Genomic DNA, 20,266 nt, shown 5'->3' on the forward strand with positions numbered 1-20,266 from the left:
CTTGCTCAAATCATGTATAGTAGAACGCATTCAAAACATTGAAAATAAAAGATTTTACAATCAAACAAAATTGGGACATATTGAGGTAAAGTGATGTCCTTACTCCAGAACTTCTCAGAGGCTTTAACATGCTAAACATGTGCAATGTAGAGGTCCAAGAGAGGAAAATATCATGATGCCTTTATCTTAATGTCTTCCCATGAGTGTTTTGAAATACCGGCAGTACCGATACTACTCTTTCTCCTAAACCGTTTCCTCTCTGTACCTTGTGGTTTACTAATGATTGCTGTATGTCTTTAAGACAAGTGCATTTAAAGCTCAGTTAGCTTTTTGGTGCCAAAAGATTTGTCCTGTGAACAGCATATTCATTTGTCTAGACCAGCAGTCCCCAACCTTTTTGGCATCAGGGACCAGTGCTCCTACGATAATCTAATCCCTGATCTGAGGTAGAGCTGAGGTGATGATGTTAGCAGCTAGGGAGCTGCTACAAATGCAGATGAAGCTTCACTTGCTTGCAGGCCCAAGCCGCTCACCTCCTGCTCACCTCCTGCTGTGCGGACCTGTTCCTCACAGGCCATGGAACCATATGCAAACCCGGGTTTGGGGACTCCTGGTCTGGACTATTCGACTTAAGCAGAGTTAAAGTAAACTGTCGAGAAGTTAAAATGGCAATAACCAACAGAAAGTTACCCTCTATGTTATTCTTATTAATGAGAGGCATCAATGAAAGGATCAGGGTAAGGCCAGTGTCTAAAGCAGTAGCACATTAGGGAAATATGAAGTTCACTGACAGCTAAATATCTAATACCAGCATGCCTGCTGCTTTTTAAATAGTGGTTTTATTACCACCAGATATGAGTGTTTATAGGGATGGTCATTTTCATTCTTTATCCTGTCTCTAAAAACCTAAGAGATAATAGTCAATTGGACCAAATATTTTTATATTAAAATAATTCCCATCAAAGAATCAGAACTTTCCAGACCGTAAGACTCTTCCCTTTATTTCATGTTCAAAACATTATTGTTGACCTATATAAAGACTAACAACTTTAAGCAGTGATCACACAGCTTAAGTCACGTTGGAGAACAGTTATGAAGCAAAGTGTCTCATAACTTTAGCTCTATAAAATATCTTGAGTGGTCCCCTGGTTTGGATCTGGAATGATTGGATTACTGAAGATTTGGTTGATCCTGGAGCTAGTGGGCAAGCTTTGGAGAACTTTAAATTTTAAGTAATTTGGCTTTAAGTGAGTATATTGCAATTGGAGATTGAGATAGTAATAACATGTATTTGGGTCAGGGATGATACAAGAAGTTTACTTTTAATCCCTCTTCAAAAATTATTTTTGATATCCAAAAGAAAAAATGGGGAAAACATGATTTTCATTCAGTTTTAAAATTTAGGATTACAAACATGTAACTGAACCTTTTGCAGCCTTTGAAAAACTTACATTAGGAGGACAGCATCAGAGTCACTAGAACAGCTTGTTGGAAATACAGATCCTTGGATGCAGCTCCCTACCCCCCACTTTCAAATGACATCTCTGGAGATGGGAACTAGGGAATTGCCTTTCAAAAGCCACCCCTGTGGTTTTTATGTACATTAAAGTTTGAGAACCCCTGATTTAGGACTTTAGAAAATGAATTTTCACTGGAAATAGAGGTTGAAGCAGATTCTAGTACTAACCTATTCATATCCCAGATTACTAATAGGAATTGACAACTTTGGTTTGTGGTTGGGTTTACATTAATGGATTCATTTTAAACAAGACTTTAATTTAACTATAAAATGTTTTCAGCTTCATAATTTAAACTAGAGGTAATAGGAATAGTTAGAATATCTGTGGAGTTTTCAATATTTTAATTCCTTCCATTCAGTAGGCTGCTTTCACCTTGAGAGCAAAGAAAGCAGACCTACCCAGATTCCAGAGTTTGCTTATTAGCTTTAGATTTCCTCCATTTTGATTTTAGTGGTGTGACTGTGAAATTATATATGTGGCCATTTTTTCTTTTTGCAAAGAGTTGCATTTAGATATGAAAACAAAATTCTTCAGAAGAAGCAGGAGTACTAGCCCCTGCCAGCAGAGCAATAAAAACAGCTCTAGTTTGCAGGATTCGGAGAACTTTAGTTGGAAGTTTGCCTTTTATTAGCCAAAGAAATGGGTAACATGCTATCAAAAAGTAGCAAACTCAGTGATTGATATTTCCTGCCATTTTGTAACTAGGTAATTGGAAAAAGAAGCTTAGATTTTCAGAATAACTTTTTAAAAGATCAAATGAAATTGAAGAGAATTGGTGGGCTACATACTCCTCCCAGGGGTGGAGGGTACCGACCTTATTGGATATTAGTATTACTTTTAGCACTATGGAAACTTGGGTTCATGATTCAGTTTCTTTTGGAGGTAGCTGTGTGATTATGCTTTCTGTACTTTTTTCAGAGAATATACTTTTACAGATTTTAGCCATTGTCATAATTTTTTTTTTTTTTGGTAACATTACAAGTTATTTTCCCTTTAACACAGAGATTTCTATATGGAGGACTTAAGTATATGTTATGTGTACGCTAAAGAGATAAATAGATAATAGAGTAGTAGTTCACAATTACCTGCCTAGAATCACCTAAGAAACTTGTTAAATACATATTCCTAGGCTTCCTCTTCAGATTCTCAAAGTTGGAGATGGGGCCTGGGAATCTGATTTTTAACCATCTTACCAGGTGGTGCTGGTATATCTTTGTTGAAGAAATGGACAATGAAAAAGATACACATGTAAATGAGATGGGAATCGGAGTTGTTTAATGGATATAGAGTGTTTTAGTTTTACAGAATGAAAAATTTCTGGAAGTCTATTGCACAACAGTGTGAATATACTTATCAGTATTCAACTATATGTTTAAAAATGGTTAAGATGATAAATTGTATATTATGTGCTTTTACCACAATTAAATTTTTTTAAAATTTATTTTAAAAAAAAAAGGAAAGGATGGTTGGTCATCTTTTTCTTCCTGAACAGTAGGTCAAACTAGTAGATCATTAGCTATTCATCATTACTGACTCCTCTGGCCATCAGTTCATTTTCTGTCTCTTTATTGAAGAAAAAATGGTAACCTTTTAAATATTTTCTCCCACCTGTTGCCTGCAGTGTCAAACTGCATAATGAAGAACTGTATAATGAAGAACATTTTAATGGGCAATATTTTAAACGTCTTAGGTTAAATAGTTCCTCCTCCCTTTTTTGGATAACATGCGTACAATAAGCCTTCATTATCTGGCTTCATTGAGGTTCTGTTTGTGGTAGTTCAGTTCATAGCTTCCTGACAGGCCCTCTTGCCACCATTTCTTCCTTTTCCATAGCAAAGTTTTTTGTGATCTAGTCTAACTCTGGTTTGCATCTGTAGTTCCTCTTTCTCTTTTCCTCCTAGTCTCCCAGTCCTTACATTAAACTTCTTCTAGTATTTCTAACTCATGTCCTTCACATCATTCTTTTACCTTTGCATGTGCTGAAATGACTTCTCTCTTTCTGGTAAACTCCTACTCATCCTTCAGGACTCAGTTTAAATGTTACTTTTAGTCCTTCCCTTCCTTCTCTACCTCCCTCCTCCCCTCCCGGTCTTCCCAGTTTCCTCTCTGCCCTGCTCTTCTCCCGGGCCGTACACAGACACATAGTTAGGCCTTCATTATCTCTGCCGTAATCCCACTTTAGATTGTATTGTGATTGTATGTGTATATGTGCCTTTCTCCTTTATTAAACAGTGAATTTCTTCAAGGCAGAGACTAATTTAGCCTTGTTATTTCCATGTCTTAAGGCTTAGTATAGAGTGTGACTCAGTAGGCAAAGAAGTATTTGAAGTACTGATTATAAAGAATCATTTTCAAGTTTATTAATTTAGTTCTCTAAGGCTCTCCACTTGTACAGTTGAAATTTTATGTTTTTAATAAACCTGTATTTTAAATTTTTTGTAGCTCAGACTTTTTACTAATTTAGATCAGCACAACCTTTGTGAATACAAATTAGTTTTTTCTCTTAGTTGATATTCTCCTTGAATCAATATAACTAATACCCATTTTGTCAGGTTCAGAGAAATCAAGTGACTCAACTAAATCCAATCCTACCCCTGCCTCCAAGTAGGACTAGAACTCGCATTTGCTCATCCCAGCCAAGTGCTTTTTCCTCGAAAAAAAAATAAAAAGGGCAGGAAATTAAATTTTTATAGAAAATTTTTGTCTGGAGAGATGAAGTGAATAGAATGTCAGCAAAAGCCAGAAGCATCGTAATTTGAGGTGATAGAAATTGAAGCGATAATTGAATAGGTAGGTACTACCATCTTGGGTGTCTGGGGCACTTGAACATTGGAGTGACTAGCATAGAGCACACCTTTTCCAGGTTCCGTCAGCATTTGATCAGGGAGTCCTACCTAACAAGAGTGTTAAAAATGGAAACCATGTCTTTCCACTCCTTGTCGGAGGCTGCAGAGTATAATGTTTAAGCACTCTGGTGTCAGACAGACCTAGGTTTGAGTCCTAGCTCTGCCTCCCAATCATCGTGTGACCTCAGATAAGTCACTTAATTTCTCTAAACCTCAAATTTCCTCATTTGCAAAATAGAGATCATAATAGTACTTAACTCCAAAAGTTGTAGGAAGGATTGAATGAGATAACATGAATAATGTTTAGTACAGGCTCTGGTTCAGAATAAGCATTATGCAAATGTAAGTTATCCTTGTTTCCCCCATTTCTGTACCTGGGAATAATATCCTAATACAGTTAAAGATAATAATTACTTTAATTAGAGAATGAAAGAGATAATCAAATCGGAGGGAATGCGTAGATTTCAAAGCAAGGGTAATGGTTAAAGCAGAACATTCTCTCACCCCTGACTAGTTAAAATACAATTTGTGATATCGCTGACGTTACAATATACCATCAAAGTCATCTTCATAAATATAGTTTACGTGAGAAGTCCTGTTTGTTTCCCTTCCAGTTTGGGAAGTTTAATGTGTGATATCCACTGTCTTGTCAGTATGGTTTTCCAAGTGTCATTATCTTTATCATCATGTATGTCCAACATAGTGATACCTGATTGTTAGCTGGTTTTCAACTAAGCCTTTTGGGGAGTTTTATTTTATTTGTAATCACTTATTGAAATTGTATAGGCTTCTGGATTCTTTCAACAGCTAATGGTGGTACTGTCACTAAGTGCTGTGGTTCATACTGCAGTTGTTCAGAATAGTCCTCGTTTTCCACTGTGATAGCTTGGAGTATAAAAATTGATTTTAAAGTAAAAAGAGTTGTTTTATAGTGGCACACTTTAAAAAAATAGAGCAAAGCAGCTCTCCTTACTGTGAATGAAACATGCATATATATTTATAGCATCATCCAAGGACCATTGTGTGAACCTTGTCTGGCATATTAGTCTAAAATAAAATTGTAGATTAGGCATTGTGTCTTTCTTTGAGAGTTCTTTACGCCATTCTTTTATGATTTAAAACAGCTCTGCCACTTCCTGTATAACGTCATGTTTTCTAGATTATTTTCTGTGGGTTTTTTTTTTTTTTATGTAAATCCTTTCACTTGGTGCTATTTTTCTTGTCTAAAAATCCTTATCTGAGAAGTGTTTTTAACTCTTTTCAGAAGACCACTTGGAAATTATAGATATTCAGGCCAAGGTTAAGCAGCTCATGGTGATGGTGATTTTGAATGGTATTCACATTGCTAATATAACTAAGAAAATAATAGAGGTACCAACCAAGCTGAGGTGGAAGAGACACGTAGAGAATGTGGGCTGGGATAAAATATGGCAGGAGGAGAAGGAAACACCATTTCTTGCCTTTTCTGTGCAGAAAAGGCATTCCACCTCTCTTTGGGGACTCCCAAGTTGCCACTACCCTCTCTTGATTAAATTCTCTCCAATTGTGGTTCCCCACCTAATGTTCAGAAAGGTCCCCACATTGTCTTTCCATCTTTTTTCCCTTCTTCTTCGCATTAACATTGTGTCTATTTCCTTTGTGTAGATTATATTTTTCTATAAAGATTTAGGAAGACAATGATATTCAACGAAATACAAAAGCCCCCTTTACAAGTCCCAGTATTTGCATTTTCAGAGAGAAACTTGTTCAAATCAACCTCCAACTGATAAGTTTTCAAATTGTGTGACAAAAAATTGGGATGGGGCATGGCATTTTTTTCTTGACTGAAACTAAGTCTTTGCTATACTGTGATCAGCTCCTTGAAGTTGTTTATATTTGTGGTAGCTTCTCTGCTCTTAACTGTATTTCCGAACTCCTAGGTTTTCCAAAAGTTCTGTATGCGCATGTCAGGATTTTTTTGTGTATGGGGATTGATGTAGATGACAGTTTTGTTTTCATAACTCACTGAAAACCCCCACAACATTATCCTAACCTGAGCAGCCCTCTTGGATGGCAGCGAGACTATCAGAAATTTTCAGGTCTCATTTTCACCCAAGACAGAGATTTAAGGAACTCTTAAATAGGGGTGAACAAACAAATGACATACCACACTAAAAGATTGCTAACTCCTAAACTTAATTGCTCTGGACTACTTAATAAATATAGATACTAGAAGGCAAATTACAAGCAAAATGGCTTAAAGATATAATCTTGAATTTTTAAATAATCTTTCGAATAATTGCCAAAAAATTTTTACCCACTTCAAAGTAAAATATTTACTTCTTTCATTCTAACTGGAAGCAGTTTTGACCCAAAGGTATATAATGTATGACTGCTTTGGTCTCCCCAGCCCTATGTGTAGGCACTCACAGAACTGGATATAATTATACAGTGTAATAGTCCTTTTCATGTGATGAGGGCAAATTACATAGTATTAATAGAAACTTAACAATTCAAGTAATACCATATGTCCTGTACTCTCACCTTAGTGTTATCCAAGTGAAATCATTGTTGAGATGAATATTCTTAATTCACAAGACCCATTTAGTATATGGAATCCTGCTGGAAAATATGTTACTTATTTAAAAGAAATCTTCACACCACTCCCACCCTCAGTGTATTCCAGAGATACTTTGAAAACTACGTAAATCATCAAAGACATCGCATTTCTTTCTGAATCATAGTCACCCTATATTAGAAACCAGTACAAAGTAAGTGAGCATTCTAGGTCAGTAGGCCCCTCTAAACCTGCGCCTATCGTTACGTAATATGTAATTCAGATGTTAGTGAATTTCAAAGGTTATAAATGGCGAAGTGCTATATGCAGTCCCAAAGTCATGGTCAGATATTACTGGCCAAATCCTACATAGAAAACATTTCCTGATTGTTTAAAAATAGAGAGATTATAACTTGTGTCTTAATGGAAAAGGTAAGAGGCAATTTAGGTAGAATATGCTTGTCTGAATATTAAGATTTATGTTACCTTCAGTTTTGTCAAAAGCCATTTTTCTAGGCATAATAGAAAGAGACTTCTGACTTAAAATGGAATCGAAGATCATTCTCACTTGAGCAGGAACTCAAAAGAAAAGTGGACAACATAGCAGGGTAAAGTCAATACCAGACCTCTTAAGTTTTTTGTTGTGGTCTTTCACATGATAGGACTCTGGTTGAAATTTTTTAAATACACAATTACTCTTTTAAAGCACTCTAATTATATGAGTGCTTAATACCATTTAACATCATTAGATACAGTATCGGCAACAAAGCTACACTGCAGCAGGTAGTTGAAGTTACATTTCAACTATAGTATGAAATTTTTAATGCATTTATGTATCTAAGTGATATAAAATTGTCAGGTGTTATCTTTGGGAATAGATTGCCCCATTTCCGTAGCTACTTTAATTCTTATTAAACATAGTGTCTTTATTATTCACTTCAATTTTTACAGAGCTAGTTTGTTTTATTTTTAGCAAGCAGGATTTAACTGCACGGATTGACTTTTCTATAAATTCTGATATGATTCCATCATTCTCACTTACCTAGTTGTATATGCCAGGCTTCTCGAATAAAAACTTCTTAGGGATGTTTTATTACCTAACCTTACTATACCAAAGGCCAATTCTTATTCTTAGGTACTTATCTATGAGGGTTATAGATGTTAACATGTCATGTACTTCGTTTAGAAAAAAAAATAATCCATTTCTTTCCTACATCTCATTCTGGAAGATTCTATCCAATGGAATACAACACAAGACACACTAAAAGGAGGCCCTGCTTCATGGAATATGGAAGTTTTAAGACAATGGAGTTCAGCTCTTATTTGTAACGTAAAATAGAATTATTTGCCTTTGTTCTTTTTTTTTTTTTTTTAACACTCTCTCCTTATCTTTCTCCCACTCTTCTCCCCTCAAAAAAGAATCTTACAGCTGGCTCTCAGAGTTTTGAAGACAACCTTTTCCCCTTTTGGAGGGGACAGGCATTAGGTTTAGAACTTGACAGTGTTAAAGCATTGACATAATCAGTTTTACACAAATTATGTGTTAGCTAGAAAACTGAGGAACATTCCTTACCAAGCCGTGACAATGTACTGCCGTAACTTAATAAAAATTGCCCAAGTGACAGTGTGTCTGCTGAATGGATTTTCCTTCACCATCTGGTTGTCATTGTAGTTTTTTTGTTGTTGCTTTCATTTGAAATGTGCTGATGATATTGTTTTTATTCCGTAGCATTGAACAGATGGGTTGATTATTCTTTTCAGATATTAATAAGGCAGCGGAAAGAAGAAATATGAATACGGCTCCATCAAGACCCAGCCCCACACGAAGGTAAAGTACCCTGAAGCAGTGAGTTACCTTGGGAGAGTTGGGCTCTGGGGAGTTAAGCCCAACTTCGTACATCAAGGGTCTTTTCTTCCCCCCAACAAATCAGAAAAGCTCAAGCAAACAATAAGAACATGAACCATGTGTGAAGGGCCTTGCTGCTTTTGTTAAACATACATCAGGAGATGCAGAGGAAGCATTGTGTTTTCGGTGGCAAACCCAGCAAGTTCAGTTTGCAACATGAGTTGCAGGCGATTGGAAGAGGATAAACCTCTGTCTGTCCCCAGCTCACGTGTCAATGAGAGCCTCCACAGAAGGAGGAGTGTCCCAGGGTCGTTGGTGTGTGTCACGCTGCACTGCAGCGGGCAGCAGAGATTCAACTCTTCATTCCAAATGGCTGACGGTCCAGCTGATAACCCAGGTTTATGGAAAGTGCTGCTTGAGAGATTGCTACTGTCTGTGCCTGAGCTGCAGATCCCGTTTGCGCGCATGCGTGGGTTACCTACCGAGGGTAAATAAAAAGGGCGAAAACACTCCACCTCTCAAAAGTCTTCCTTTTTCTTAGCTTTCCTGGAAATAAAGGCATTTTCCCAATATATTTTGTCTTCCAGTATATACAAAAGAGATAGTCCTGATGTGTACCTGGAGATATGCATTAAATTGGCCCCTTCTCCCAAAGAAGAGCCTTATTAACGTTACCGTTTACACCAAAGATGAGTATATTGTGGCCCCATAACAGTACACAAGCGGATGCACTGTGTGCAGTTTTATGTGAAATGAAGACCGATATATTTCATACCTGGTGTCTCTTCATGGCCCAAGTGGATTTTGCCTTTGTCCCTAAGTAAAAATGCCAACTTCCCACAGTAAACTATATACCAAAACTACATACTACAGTAGACTATATTTCCTACAATGAACTGAACACTGCTGATTACCATGAACCCTAGTCTGTACTGGTAGCTCCACAGGTCACCTGGGAATATACCAAGCTGAGCACTTACACATAACATACAGCTATCTTGCTTTGGGACAAAAACCACCTATGTTTTGTTACCCACTTATAGGAAAGAATTGCTGCTGTATGTTTGATGTATATGTCCCCACTTGGATGTGAAGGGTGGGTATTTTCTAAGCTACGAGAAATAGATTACACGATTCTGATCTGCAGAGTTCAAGCAGACTCTAGGGGCAAGGTAATGCTGCCGATTGCAGTTGTATTCTTTGAGCACTCTGCCTGCTCAGAGGAGCTGAATCTTGACACCATAGCTACAGCTACCCCAAAGCTATCAGGTGGATGCCCCAGTCTCACTGCAGAAGTGAGCATATACATTGGCATGCTGTCTGTTCTCTCTGACACCATAAAGAATGCCTGCAACTTGCAGGTAAATATTTTGTTGGTTGATTTTTGCGGGTATGTTTGACTATCCTGAAGAACATAAATGAATCCTGCAGAACTTCAACGGTTCTGTATAATATCTACTTTCGTTATGCTGCATCTAACCGTGCTGCAGATGTTGGACAGTCCCATGTGTGTTGCACCTCATTGCCGCAATAAACATGGAGTACAGTAGGCTGAGTTTGCATCTAATGGTCAGAAATATGGACTCCCATTGGAAACTATGGTTGCCAAATGGCTCGAAAGGAGGTAGGATGTGTATCCAATTTCCAAGGAGCCTCCAATGTGTATGTTTCTGAACTAGGTAGCTTATGAGAAAGAATGTGGAATTGATAACTATAAAGACACCGACTCCACTAGTAAAGTCCCCCCCACTCTGTTGTCCCCATGATGCTTATGATATCTAGATAATGTCTGTGTGTTTCTGCAAAAAAAACAAGCAGACCAAAAAAAAAAAAAAAATTGCAGAATACAGAGTAGTTCATGTTTGCGATAGGAATTGAGAAGAATATTTTATGTCATCCTATTAATGATAGTTGACCAAAAAATGCTTTTAACATTTTCAATTGATTGTAGCTTTCAACAAACATTGGCAGTGTTGGGGAAATAACAAGCTCCCCTGGTTGGAATCCAGTGTAGCCATTGCCAGGTCATTAAATTTAAAAGGTTAATTTCATCTGTAATGGAAGAAATCGCTTTGTGCCTTTTTTTCTTAATACTCCCCACCACCCACCCAAAAAAAAAGACACAGCATTGTAGGGCATTTTTAAATGTTCTCCCTCCCAGATACATAAATATATGTCACTTTTATATACCTTTTAAAATAACACCTTCCTCAGAAATAAATTGTAAAACGAGGTTGTTGGGGCTGTGGATAGGGCAGTGGTTTCCTGCTTTATTTATAGTCAGTAGAAGGGAGAGAGAGGCTAATTCAAATTCCATTAAGAATCAGTCTTCCCCTGGGTGATATGTCCCTAACTGGGCTCCTCAGCATGTTATTTAACATGGTGAAGTTTCATACAGTCATGCTTAATAAGGTTCAGGGAAGAGGGATGTTCACATTTAGTAAAATCTATTTCGAGCTTCATCTAAAACCTGAGCAAAGAGTCCCAGTTTTTTACCATTAAAAATAAAAATTTTAAAACCCAAAAACCAGACAAACTGAATATTTTATTCAAAATAGAACAACATTTTGATTATTGCCGTGATCATGCATTATCTCGTCAGATATACCAGTAGGGCAGGAATGAAATGCAGTTAGGCAAGATGAGAGAGTGGTTAGCCTGGAAGGGGCTGACCATTTCCCTGAAGGTGAACACCGGACATCACTCTTTCTTTGAGTGCATGCCTCCATTCAAAAAAGCCTTGAAGTAAACTGAAGTGTGCCAGTATTTTGACAGCAACCAAACTGCCTTCATTTGGCAATCATAATCATTTGATGCGCCCCCAGCCACAGGGAATGCAGTAGGGACTGGGGAGTGTACGACACTGCACCTGTGGCAAATATTTCCTTCAAGCTATACCTTTATGTGTTCAGTGCTGCTACTTTTAAATTGTTTTCAAGCATGCTGGCAAGACCTTTGTAACACCTTGTATTGCTGGACTTTAACCTTGAGTGTTAAAACACCTAGGTATCTTTGGGAGTTTTCACAGGATTATCACCTCTTCAAATGTCTCTGTAAGCCACAGTTCTGCTGGCATGGCTCTCTGTTCAGTAATGTGTTCCCTAATGACTCCAGCTGTCAGTGCGTAATTCTGACAATATTGGCCCAGCCAAGCACAGAATTCTGCATCAGAGATCCCTGTTCTGGACCAGATTTCAACCTGAATTCTCATCTAACTCTTGGACCACTTCATTTGATTCCTTTGGGTATATTGCATAGTTACAATGCAAGTTGTCTAGCATTGGTGCTAGGCGTTAGTCCTTCTTCAAAGACTGGACCATGATTCTGGTTGTACCTCAGATGTTCTCAGTTTCCATCCGTAGATCAACACTTTGGCAATCCAGGTCTTGGAGCATACCCCTACGCAGCCATGGCTTCCAAGTGAGACTGAATTTCTTCAACCTTCCCATGTGACCTAAAGAACAAACAACTTGTCTACATCAAAAGCTCTGCAGAGAGTTTTCTTCATATTTTCATTAAGGATGTTAGGCCTGGTACTTCTTTGGTGAATGTCATCGAGCACTAGGTTCATCAGAAATAACCTACCTGTAGACAAGTTTCTTATATGGCCTAAGATGGTTTCTACCTATCCACAGTGTTAATTCTTTTGATAACTGCTTGCTCCTTGGATGTTTGGATGTGAGACAGCCCTAGCTCTAGGTGGGCCTCACAATTAAAGATTCCAGGCTCCGATTACCTCTACACTGACACTTAAGAAGAGTCTTCAGTTCTCAGCAAGTGCCACCTCCACCAACAGAAAAGTCATAGTTGTGCTTGAGAAGATCATCAGCATGCTTCCAAGAAAGAGATATGGGCACTTACAAAATTTGGATTTGTAAAATGTGCTATATCATTGCACTCCATATCCTACCTGGACCTAATGGCAAAATTTCGCACATATCTATTGCCTCCGTTTCTGACAGTAGCATGGAGCCATCGTGGTGGGGGATCAGCATCACACAGCAGCCAGCCATTTAGATAATTATATTTGTGGACAGTATCTGTGACAATAGAAGTACGAAGAGCTGATGAAGGATTTTTTTTTCAGGAGCAAAAAAAAAAAGAAAGGCTGGCCCTCCCAAGGAAAATATTCCTGTGAACAGAAAGGAGATGCTGACAAAAGGACAGAGGCCTTTCTTGACTTCCTGAACAGCCAAGACCAAAGAACCGTCCTGGGCTTGAGATTTCAGCCTCTGGCCAAAGACAAACTCGAAGTCCGTCACAGTCTTCAAGAGAATCATCTGTCTGTTCTTACTCTGTAGACTCGCAAATGAATAGTACCCTGCACACCCTTTTAGTCCCCAGGAAGCAAAGCCGCAATACCGGAAGCACATCACTTGCCTGCCGTTTGAGCCATGGCTTTTCCCTTCACCCATCCCTCCCTCCCCTCTCAAGTGTTTCCAAACGATATGACTATATTTCTCTCAAAGCAAAGAGCATTTGGCTATTTTTCCCTACTGAATAGATGAGAAATACATAACAATTTTAGTAGTGTTTGTCACCTGTCTTCAGTTTGTGAGTGCCAATGCTGAAATTAATTTAACCACCGTTTAGTTTCTTTTTAGCCTCTAAGTGACCTGGTACGTGAGAGTACACTGCATATGGTCTCCAGTAAAACACCTCTGGTGCCATGGGATGATATTGTGAACCTTCTTATGTTCCAGAAGCTTGCTTCTAACCCACTTGGTATCTGAGATCAAGCATCTCATTCAGCAGGCTTCCTCCTTGGGGCACCCTGACTGCTGCACACTGTACCACCCTTTTGATAGCTGGTTGTTGCTTTGAGAAGGATGTTGCGGGGCGGGCAGCAGCAGGAGCCCTTGGAGTCCTTTTGTCCTGGGGGAGTTCTTTGTTTGGGTCATAAAGTGACCCTAAAGGGTTTTTTGTTTTGTTCTTGTCTTCAGAAGAACAGCAGTCTACCATGCTGCTCATCTTTTGAAGAAAGGAAAATAGCTTAACCTTTCTTTTCATTTTAGAGAATTATTATCTTCTCTGTCCCTACTCCTACTATTCCTTTGGTTTTTTTTCTCCCGTGTGAATATCATCTCTTCTACATTTTTACCCAGAAGGCAATCGAAAGGGAATTAGTAGCTTTGTTGCACATGGACTTTCATTGAGGGAAGGGGGAGTGCTTGCCTTCACAAACTGGAAGCATGAACCCAGGCTTTGGGAATTTAGGTTATCGGTCAACCTCCAGGAATGAACTCTGACAGGTAAGTAAGGTATTTTCAGTGGATTCTAAAGAATGAGAACCAAATATGGCATAATTATCCTAAAGCTGTGAATAACCATGCCGTGACATGGAGTTCTTATCTGCATCCCCACCCCTACTTCCACCAGCCTGAGGCTTTTTGTGTGGTCTGTGGCCAGTCAGGCTCATGATCTCTTTCATCTCTGATTGCCAAGAACACTTGAAATCTGATTCCACCTCTAATGACTACTTCTAACTGCTCCCCAAGGCAAGTTTATCTGATGATCATTAATCCAAAAATACTTTACAGTTGTCTCTTCCCATTGGGTTTTGAGTGTTTGCCCACATTATATACTATACAGATGTTACACACGTTGGGAGGATTATACGATACAATAAGAAAAATTGAAGTAAGAATCTTGCTTAGTCTGTACTTTGTTCTAATAAAAAAAAAAAATGTTTAGGTGTCCTCATTTAAACTCCCTGATGTCCTCTATGTTTGCTTCCACAAATCAGGAGTACTTGTGAGCCTTAAAGCATATGACAAGGACTTTCCATAGGAGCAAAATCGGCATTTGAATTGTTCTTGCTGTGTCCAAGTGGATGAAGTGAAATTGAGGTTTTCTACCAAGCTAATGGCATCATGATGGTTGCCTAATATGTGTACTCATGGTAGATAACAAAAAGATAAACAAAACAGGACTCCTGCTCTTGAGAGGCCTTGCAGTTTAGTTGAACAATCGATTAAACATTTCATGAACTCCATGCTGTGTCCAAGGAATAAAAAGCCTCTACTGTTTAGTAGGGAGGCCATGTAAACAATTACAGAACAGTATGATAAGGGCAGTAATAGAAGTATGTACAGGAGGAAGAATCATTCAATGTATTCTTGGGGCATCTGCATGCCAGACATGGTGGGGTGGGGTTTATAGTGGAGAGTAGGACACAGACAGACATTGAACAAGTAAGTAGGTCAAATTGTGACAAATGAGAAGTAAAAGCAGTGCTATGAGAGGATGTGGCCAGGATTTAGGGGCAGAAGATACACTTTTAAACTAACAATCAAGGAGTGAGAGAGAATTAGGCTGAGACATAGAAAATGAGTATGCATCCGTGCCTGCCGCTCAAGTTAAGGCTTCAGAAAAAACCTTGGCTAGATATAGCTGAAAGATCAGTAGGGCAAGAGAGCGGTAAAATAGAGAGAGGGTGAGATGGGGTTGGAGAAGACAGGCCAAGATTTTAACTAGCCTTACTAGAGATTTTGGATTTAATTCTAAATAATCTTGGGAACCAGGGAAGGGTTTTGCATATTTAAAAGATCACTCTAGAGTAATCTGGAGAAAGACTAGAAAAGAGGCAAGAGCAGAAATGAGAAAACTACTTTAAAAGACTTGCCGTGGTTTTAGGGAAGGCGATTGTGGATTGACATTCAGTGGTATCACTGGAGGTGAAGAAATGTGGGCAGAATAGATAGCATTTTCAGAAAAAGAATGAACAAGAGTTTGAATATGTGATTGGAAGAGTGAATGGGGCTTTAAGGAAAGGATGACATCCAGCTTCCCGGCTTGAGTAACTAACTGAGTAGATAGATGTGGCATTTATTCAAATGGAAAGGACTGGAGGAGGAGCATATTTGTTGGGGAAGATCAAGAGTTCAGGGCAGGTTTTATGGAGGAGGTAATACTTAATGTGGGCCAAACTAGAAGACATTGTAAAAAGGTAGCTACCAGATCAAGATGAGTAATAGAAATAAGTGCTCTAAGAGTTGAGCAGGAGGAGAGATCAGTAGTTACTAGAGAAATTAGAGATCATTTCTTGGAAAACATGAAACATGAGCTTGCCTGTGAGGATTGGATGATTCTTGGATTAGTGCAGGAAAATATTCCAGGTCGAAAATCATATGAACAGAAATACTGAGATAGTTATGTCGTGCGAGTTAAATCATAAGAACAGCTAAGTAGGACCAAGTAAGTTGAATCAGAAAATGGAGGAGAGGTAATAGTTGGAAAGAGGCCAGATTTGTTAGGGAGGAGTGCCCAGAAGAGTGAGAGTCAAGCTGCAGTTGGTAACAGGTGATAATTTGGGTGATTGGTATGGTATTTCTGCATTGAATGAATTGAAGTCTGGAAGGCTGGTTTTTGTTTCTGTTTTTCGGAAAGTTGTTGCTGCCAGGATAGATACAAGGATTTGGGTTGAATTTATGAATCCAGTGAAAAGGAGAAACGAACAGCATTCAAGTGACTGAACGAAGATAAGGAAGGAAGAATCAAAGTTAATTTTGAAGAACTTAAACCTTGGTAACTGGTTAGGTGATTTTTGGCAGAAGCGAAGAAGTCAGGAATGGGACTGAATGGGTTGAATAAGAAATTTAATTTTAGATATGTCGAGGTTGAATTTCCAGTGGAGTGGAATGTGTCATGAAGATTACTGAATCAGAGCAGGCCCAACATATCTGTGACTTCAAATGCTGTTTAAAAAACAAACCTTGGCAAAAAGGAACCAGGTTCTACATAAACCTAGAGGAGTATATTTGCTGGGGAAGATCAAGAGAGAGAAATTGAGAGTGACCACTCTCAGTAACTGTGAGAAGACAAACTGAGTGTTCTTATGCTATTCTGTGTGGATCATATTGTATTTTTTTCCCTTTAATTTGATTATCCTGCTAGACATTTTAAGTGACGTTTTCTGCACTTTAAGACAACTCTTTCGATCACCATTACTTTGTATGAGATTGTGCCATTTGTTCCTTTTTTCTTCATGAGTCTTTTCCCTTACTGTGTCCCCCCCAACTTTTTCTCGCTTTTAAAATCTCTTTCAAACAAGTCTGGTGGGAGAAAATAGGTTCTACGGGAAAGACGCTTTCACTTTGAAAACCTGTTGAGATTGACATGATAGTTTGGCACGCATAAGGAATACCGAATTACTTACTCCCTGAAGCCTGATAAATACTGTGACTCTAGTCAGAACCTTTGGCTTTGGGTCATACATTCTTCCTTTGTCCTAATCTTTTGAGATCTTAGAACCTACTAGTCTTTATTTGCTGACCAAATGGGTGGTTGTCCTTAAAATTTTAGTCACATTCTCACTGTTTGGCTGCCATGTTTTAGAGGAAAAACGCTTGGAGGGTGAGAGCTTCCTCCAATAAATAGCTGAAGGGTTAGCTACCTTCATTTTCTTTGTCTTAGCATTTTTTTGCTACCTTCTACAGAGATCCATATGGCTTTGGAGACAGTCGAGATACAAGACGTGATCGATCCCCAATTCGAGGAAGTCCGAGGAGAGAGCCCAGGGATGGCAGAAATGGGCGCGATGCCCGGGATAGCAGAGACCTGCGGGACCACAGAGATAGAGACATTCGTGACCACAGAGACAGCAGAAGTATGCGTGATGCTCGGGACATGAGGGATCTTAGAGACTTGCGTGATCTAAGAGACTCTAGGGATTTTCGAGATCACCGGGACCCCATGTACGATAGATACAGAGATATGAGAGACTCCCGGGATCCCATGTACAGGTACAGATACAGCTATTCCGCTTGTTTTCTTAAAACAGTCTTTTTTATGTGTGTTTTGCTAAATGAATTGAAAGCTCTGAAGGGCGATGACTTTATCAGCCTTGTATTTCCATTATCTTTCAAGTGCTAGATATGCTGTTCAATAAATATTTACTGAAATGTGTGAATGTTTGATGAATTGTGCTTAACAATGAATGTGAATATCGCTGTGCTATGAAGGGCAATGTTGTGCAGAAGGAAAAAAGAGTCCAAATTGTTTTGGTAGTATATAGGGGCACAGGGAAGGCAAACAAACGACCAATGAACGCATGAAAAGATGCTCGACATCATTAGTCTTTAGGGAGATGCAGATCAGAGCCACAGTGAGATACTACTTCATACCTACCAGGATGGCTTTTTTTTTTTTTTTTTTTTTCTTTTGAGAAAACAAAATAGCAAATGTTGGTGAGGTGTGGAGAACTGGTAGGTATGTAAAGTAATGTGGCCACTGTGGAAGACATTTTGGTGGTTCCTCAAAAAGTTAAGTATAATGGAATTACTATGACTCATCAACTCCACTCCTGACTATACCCAAGATAATTAAAAGGAGGGACTTAAACAGATACTTGTATGTGAATGTGCATAACAGCACTGTTCACAGTAGCCAAAAAGTAGACACAACCTAAATCATCAGTAGATGAATGGATAAAAAATGTGATCCATACAGTAGAACATTATTCAGCCATAAAAAGGTTTTTAATTCTGACACCTGCTACAACATGGTTGGACCTTGTAAACATGCTGAGTGAAATAAGCCAAACAGACACAGAGGACAATTATTATACCACTTATACAAAGTATCTAGAAAAGGCAAATTCATAGAGATAGAAAGTAAATTAGAGGTTACAGGGTTGAGGAATAAAGAGTTAATCCTTAATGGGTACAGAGTTTGTGTTCAGAGTGTTCTGTTCAGGGTGATGAAAAATTGTGTGTGTGTGTGTAATTTTTTTTTTTTTTAACCACAATTTTTAAAAGGCACAGAGAAGAGAAAAGGAGAAAGAAGGAGGCATGGAATGGTTCCTCAAAACTAATATCAGTAATTACTATCAGTTATTTTGTAATTACTTTATGGCAGGGACTATGCTGAAAGCTATCTGTACATCCTCCCCGTCATTTTGCAAGCCTGGTTAACTCAGTAACAGCTACAGAGTTGATAAGCAGTGAGTCCCAGATATGGGCATACCTTGTTTTATTGTACTTTGCAGATGTTGAAGTCAAAAGATTATGACTTCCTTTATTGTAATACTTGCTTTATGGTGGTCTGGAACCGAACCTGCAATATTTTCAAAGTGTGCCTGTACAAACCTTGTTTGTCTAATCCTAAAGTCCTGTGTCATGCTATGCACACTTCCTCCCAGGGGACTGGGTCTTGAAGAATTCTCTATATCAGATTTTTGCAGGATAGGACAGTCTTAATTTTGTGCACATTTCTTTATAGGAGAGAAAGCTCTTATGACCGATACCTGCGAATGGATGACTATTGCAGGAGAAAGGATGACTCTTACTTTGACCGTTACAGAGATAACTTTGATGGACGAGGCCCTCCAGGCCCAGAAAGTCAGTCTCGAGCAAAAGGTAAAGTAACAGAAACAGTTTATTCCTGTTACTGGTAGAACACTTTACAAAAGAAAGAATAAACTAATAACCAATGGAAAAGGGTCTGATGACCTGGCTAAGCAGTTCACAGAAGAACTACAGATAACCTATTACAGATAGAGAGCATTCAGCTTGAAATAATTTTTAAATGCAAATTGGTATCATCATATGGTTTAGTCATTCAGTAAGAAAAAAATACAAAATTCCAACAATAAAATGAACAAAAGATTGGAGCTGAAGTGCTTGCTTTTTTTGTTCATTGACCAAACAACTACAACTATCTGCATTACCTATGTAGCATGTGGATTTATTATTTATAATTTTTACCTAACAGCATCTCTTTTTTAGGTTAAAGACAAACGTTTTTTAAAAGCCTGGTTTTCTCAATACATCTCTAAAGATTTTTTTAATTGTTTCATACCTAGTCAAGTTAAGAACCTAATTTTTAATTTGTAACAAAACTTTACTACCCGATTTTTTTTTTTCAAAAACAAATTGTAAGTGCTTGTCAATAAAGGGTCTTAAATAGTTGTCCCAAAAATGCAAATTAGAATAATGATGAAATACTATCTTTTACCTGTCAAGTTGGTGGGAATTTTTAAGCAATATCCAATGTTGACTAAGACGTGGAAAAATAGCACTAGGTGATCTACCCTTATGGAAGAATGTATCAGTAAGAGCCTTTCTAGAGGGCAGTGTGGCAGTATGTATCAGATGAAACATTCGAATGACCACATCCTTTAATCCAACTGTTCCATTTCCATGAATTTGCAATAGTGAAAAATAATAATAACGGTTATTTTTAGGAGGTAGTCTAGAGCAGTGGTTCTCTTTTTGGCACCAGGGACCAGTGCTCTTATGAGAATCTGATGCCTGATGATCTGAGGTGGAGCTGAGGCGGTGTTGCTAGCACTGGGGAGCTGCTGCAAATACAGATGAAGCCTCGCTCGCTTGCCAGCCACCCAGCTCCTGCTCTGCAGCCTGGTTCCTAACAGGCCGCAGACTGGTACCAGTCTGCAGCCCGCGGTTTGGGGACCCCAGTCTAGAGAATTAATTCAGAGTGCGTATGTAATGACAGCCTTTGCCTACAAATAGTTCAGGATTCAAAGTAAGGCCTATGACTTATTTTTATAGAAAGA

General features: G+C 38.5%; 1 protein-coding gene across 1 annotated transcript in view; it reads left to right on the forward strand.

The window, feature by feature from the left end:
• NCOA5 (nuclear receptor coactivator 5) overlaps positions 1–20,266 on the forward strand; it is a 28,659-nt gene that overhangs the window by 2,910 nt on the left and 5,483 nt on the right. The window contains exons 2-4 of the mRNA XM_023536043.1: positions 8,664–8,730; positions 17,187–17,492; positions 18,970–19,140. Coding sequence (XP_023391811.1) covers positions 8,693–8,730; positions 17,187–17,492; positions 18,970–19,140 — 515 coding nt within the window. The 5' untranslated portion in view covers positions 8,664–8,692. The remainder of the gene's footprint in view (positions 1–8,663; positions 8,731–17,186; positions 17,493–18,969; positions 19,141–20,266) is intronic.

The sequence above is a fragment of the Pteropus vampyrus genome, unplaced genomic scaffold, assembly GCF_000151845.1.
Source record: "Pteropus vampyrus isolate Shadow unplaced genomic scaffold, Pvam_2.0 Scaffold147, whole genome shotgun sequence".
Lineage (NCBI taxonomy): Eukaryota > Metazoa > Chordata > Mammalia > Chiroptera > Pteropodidae > Pteropus > Pteropus vampyrus.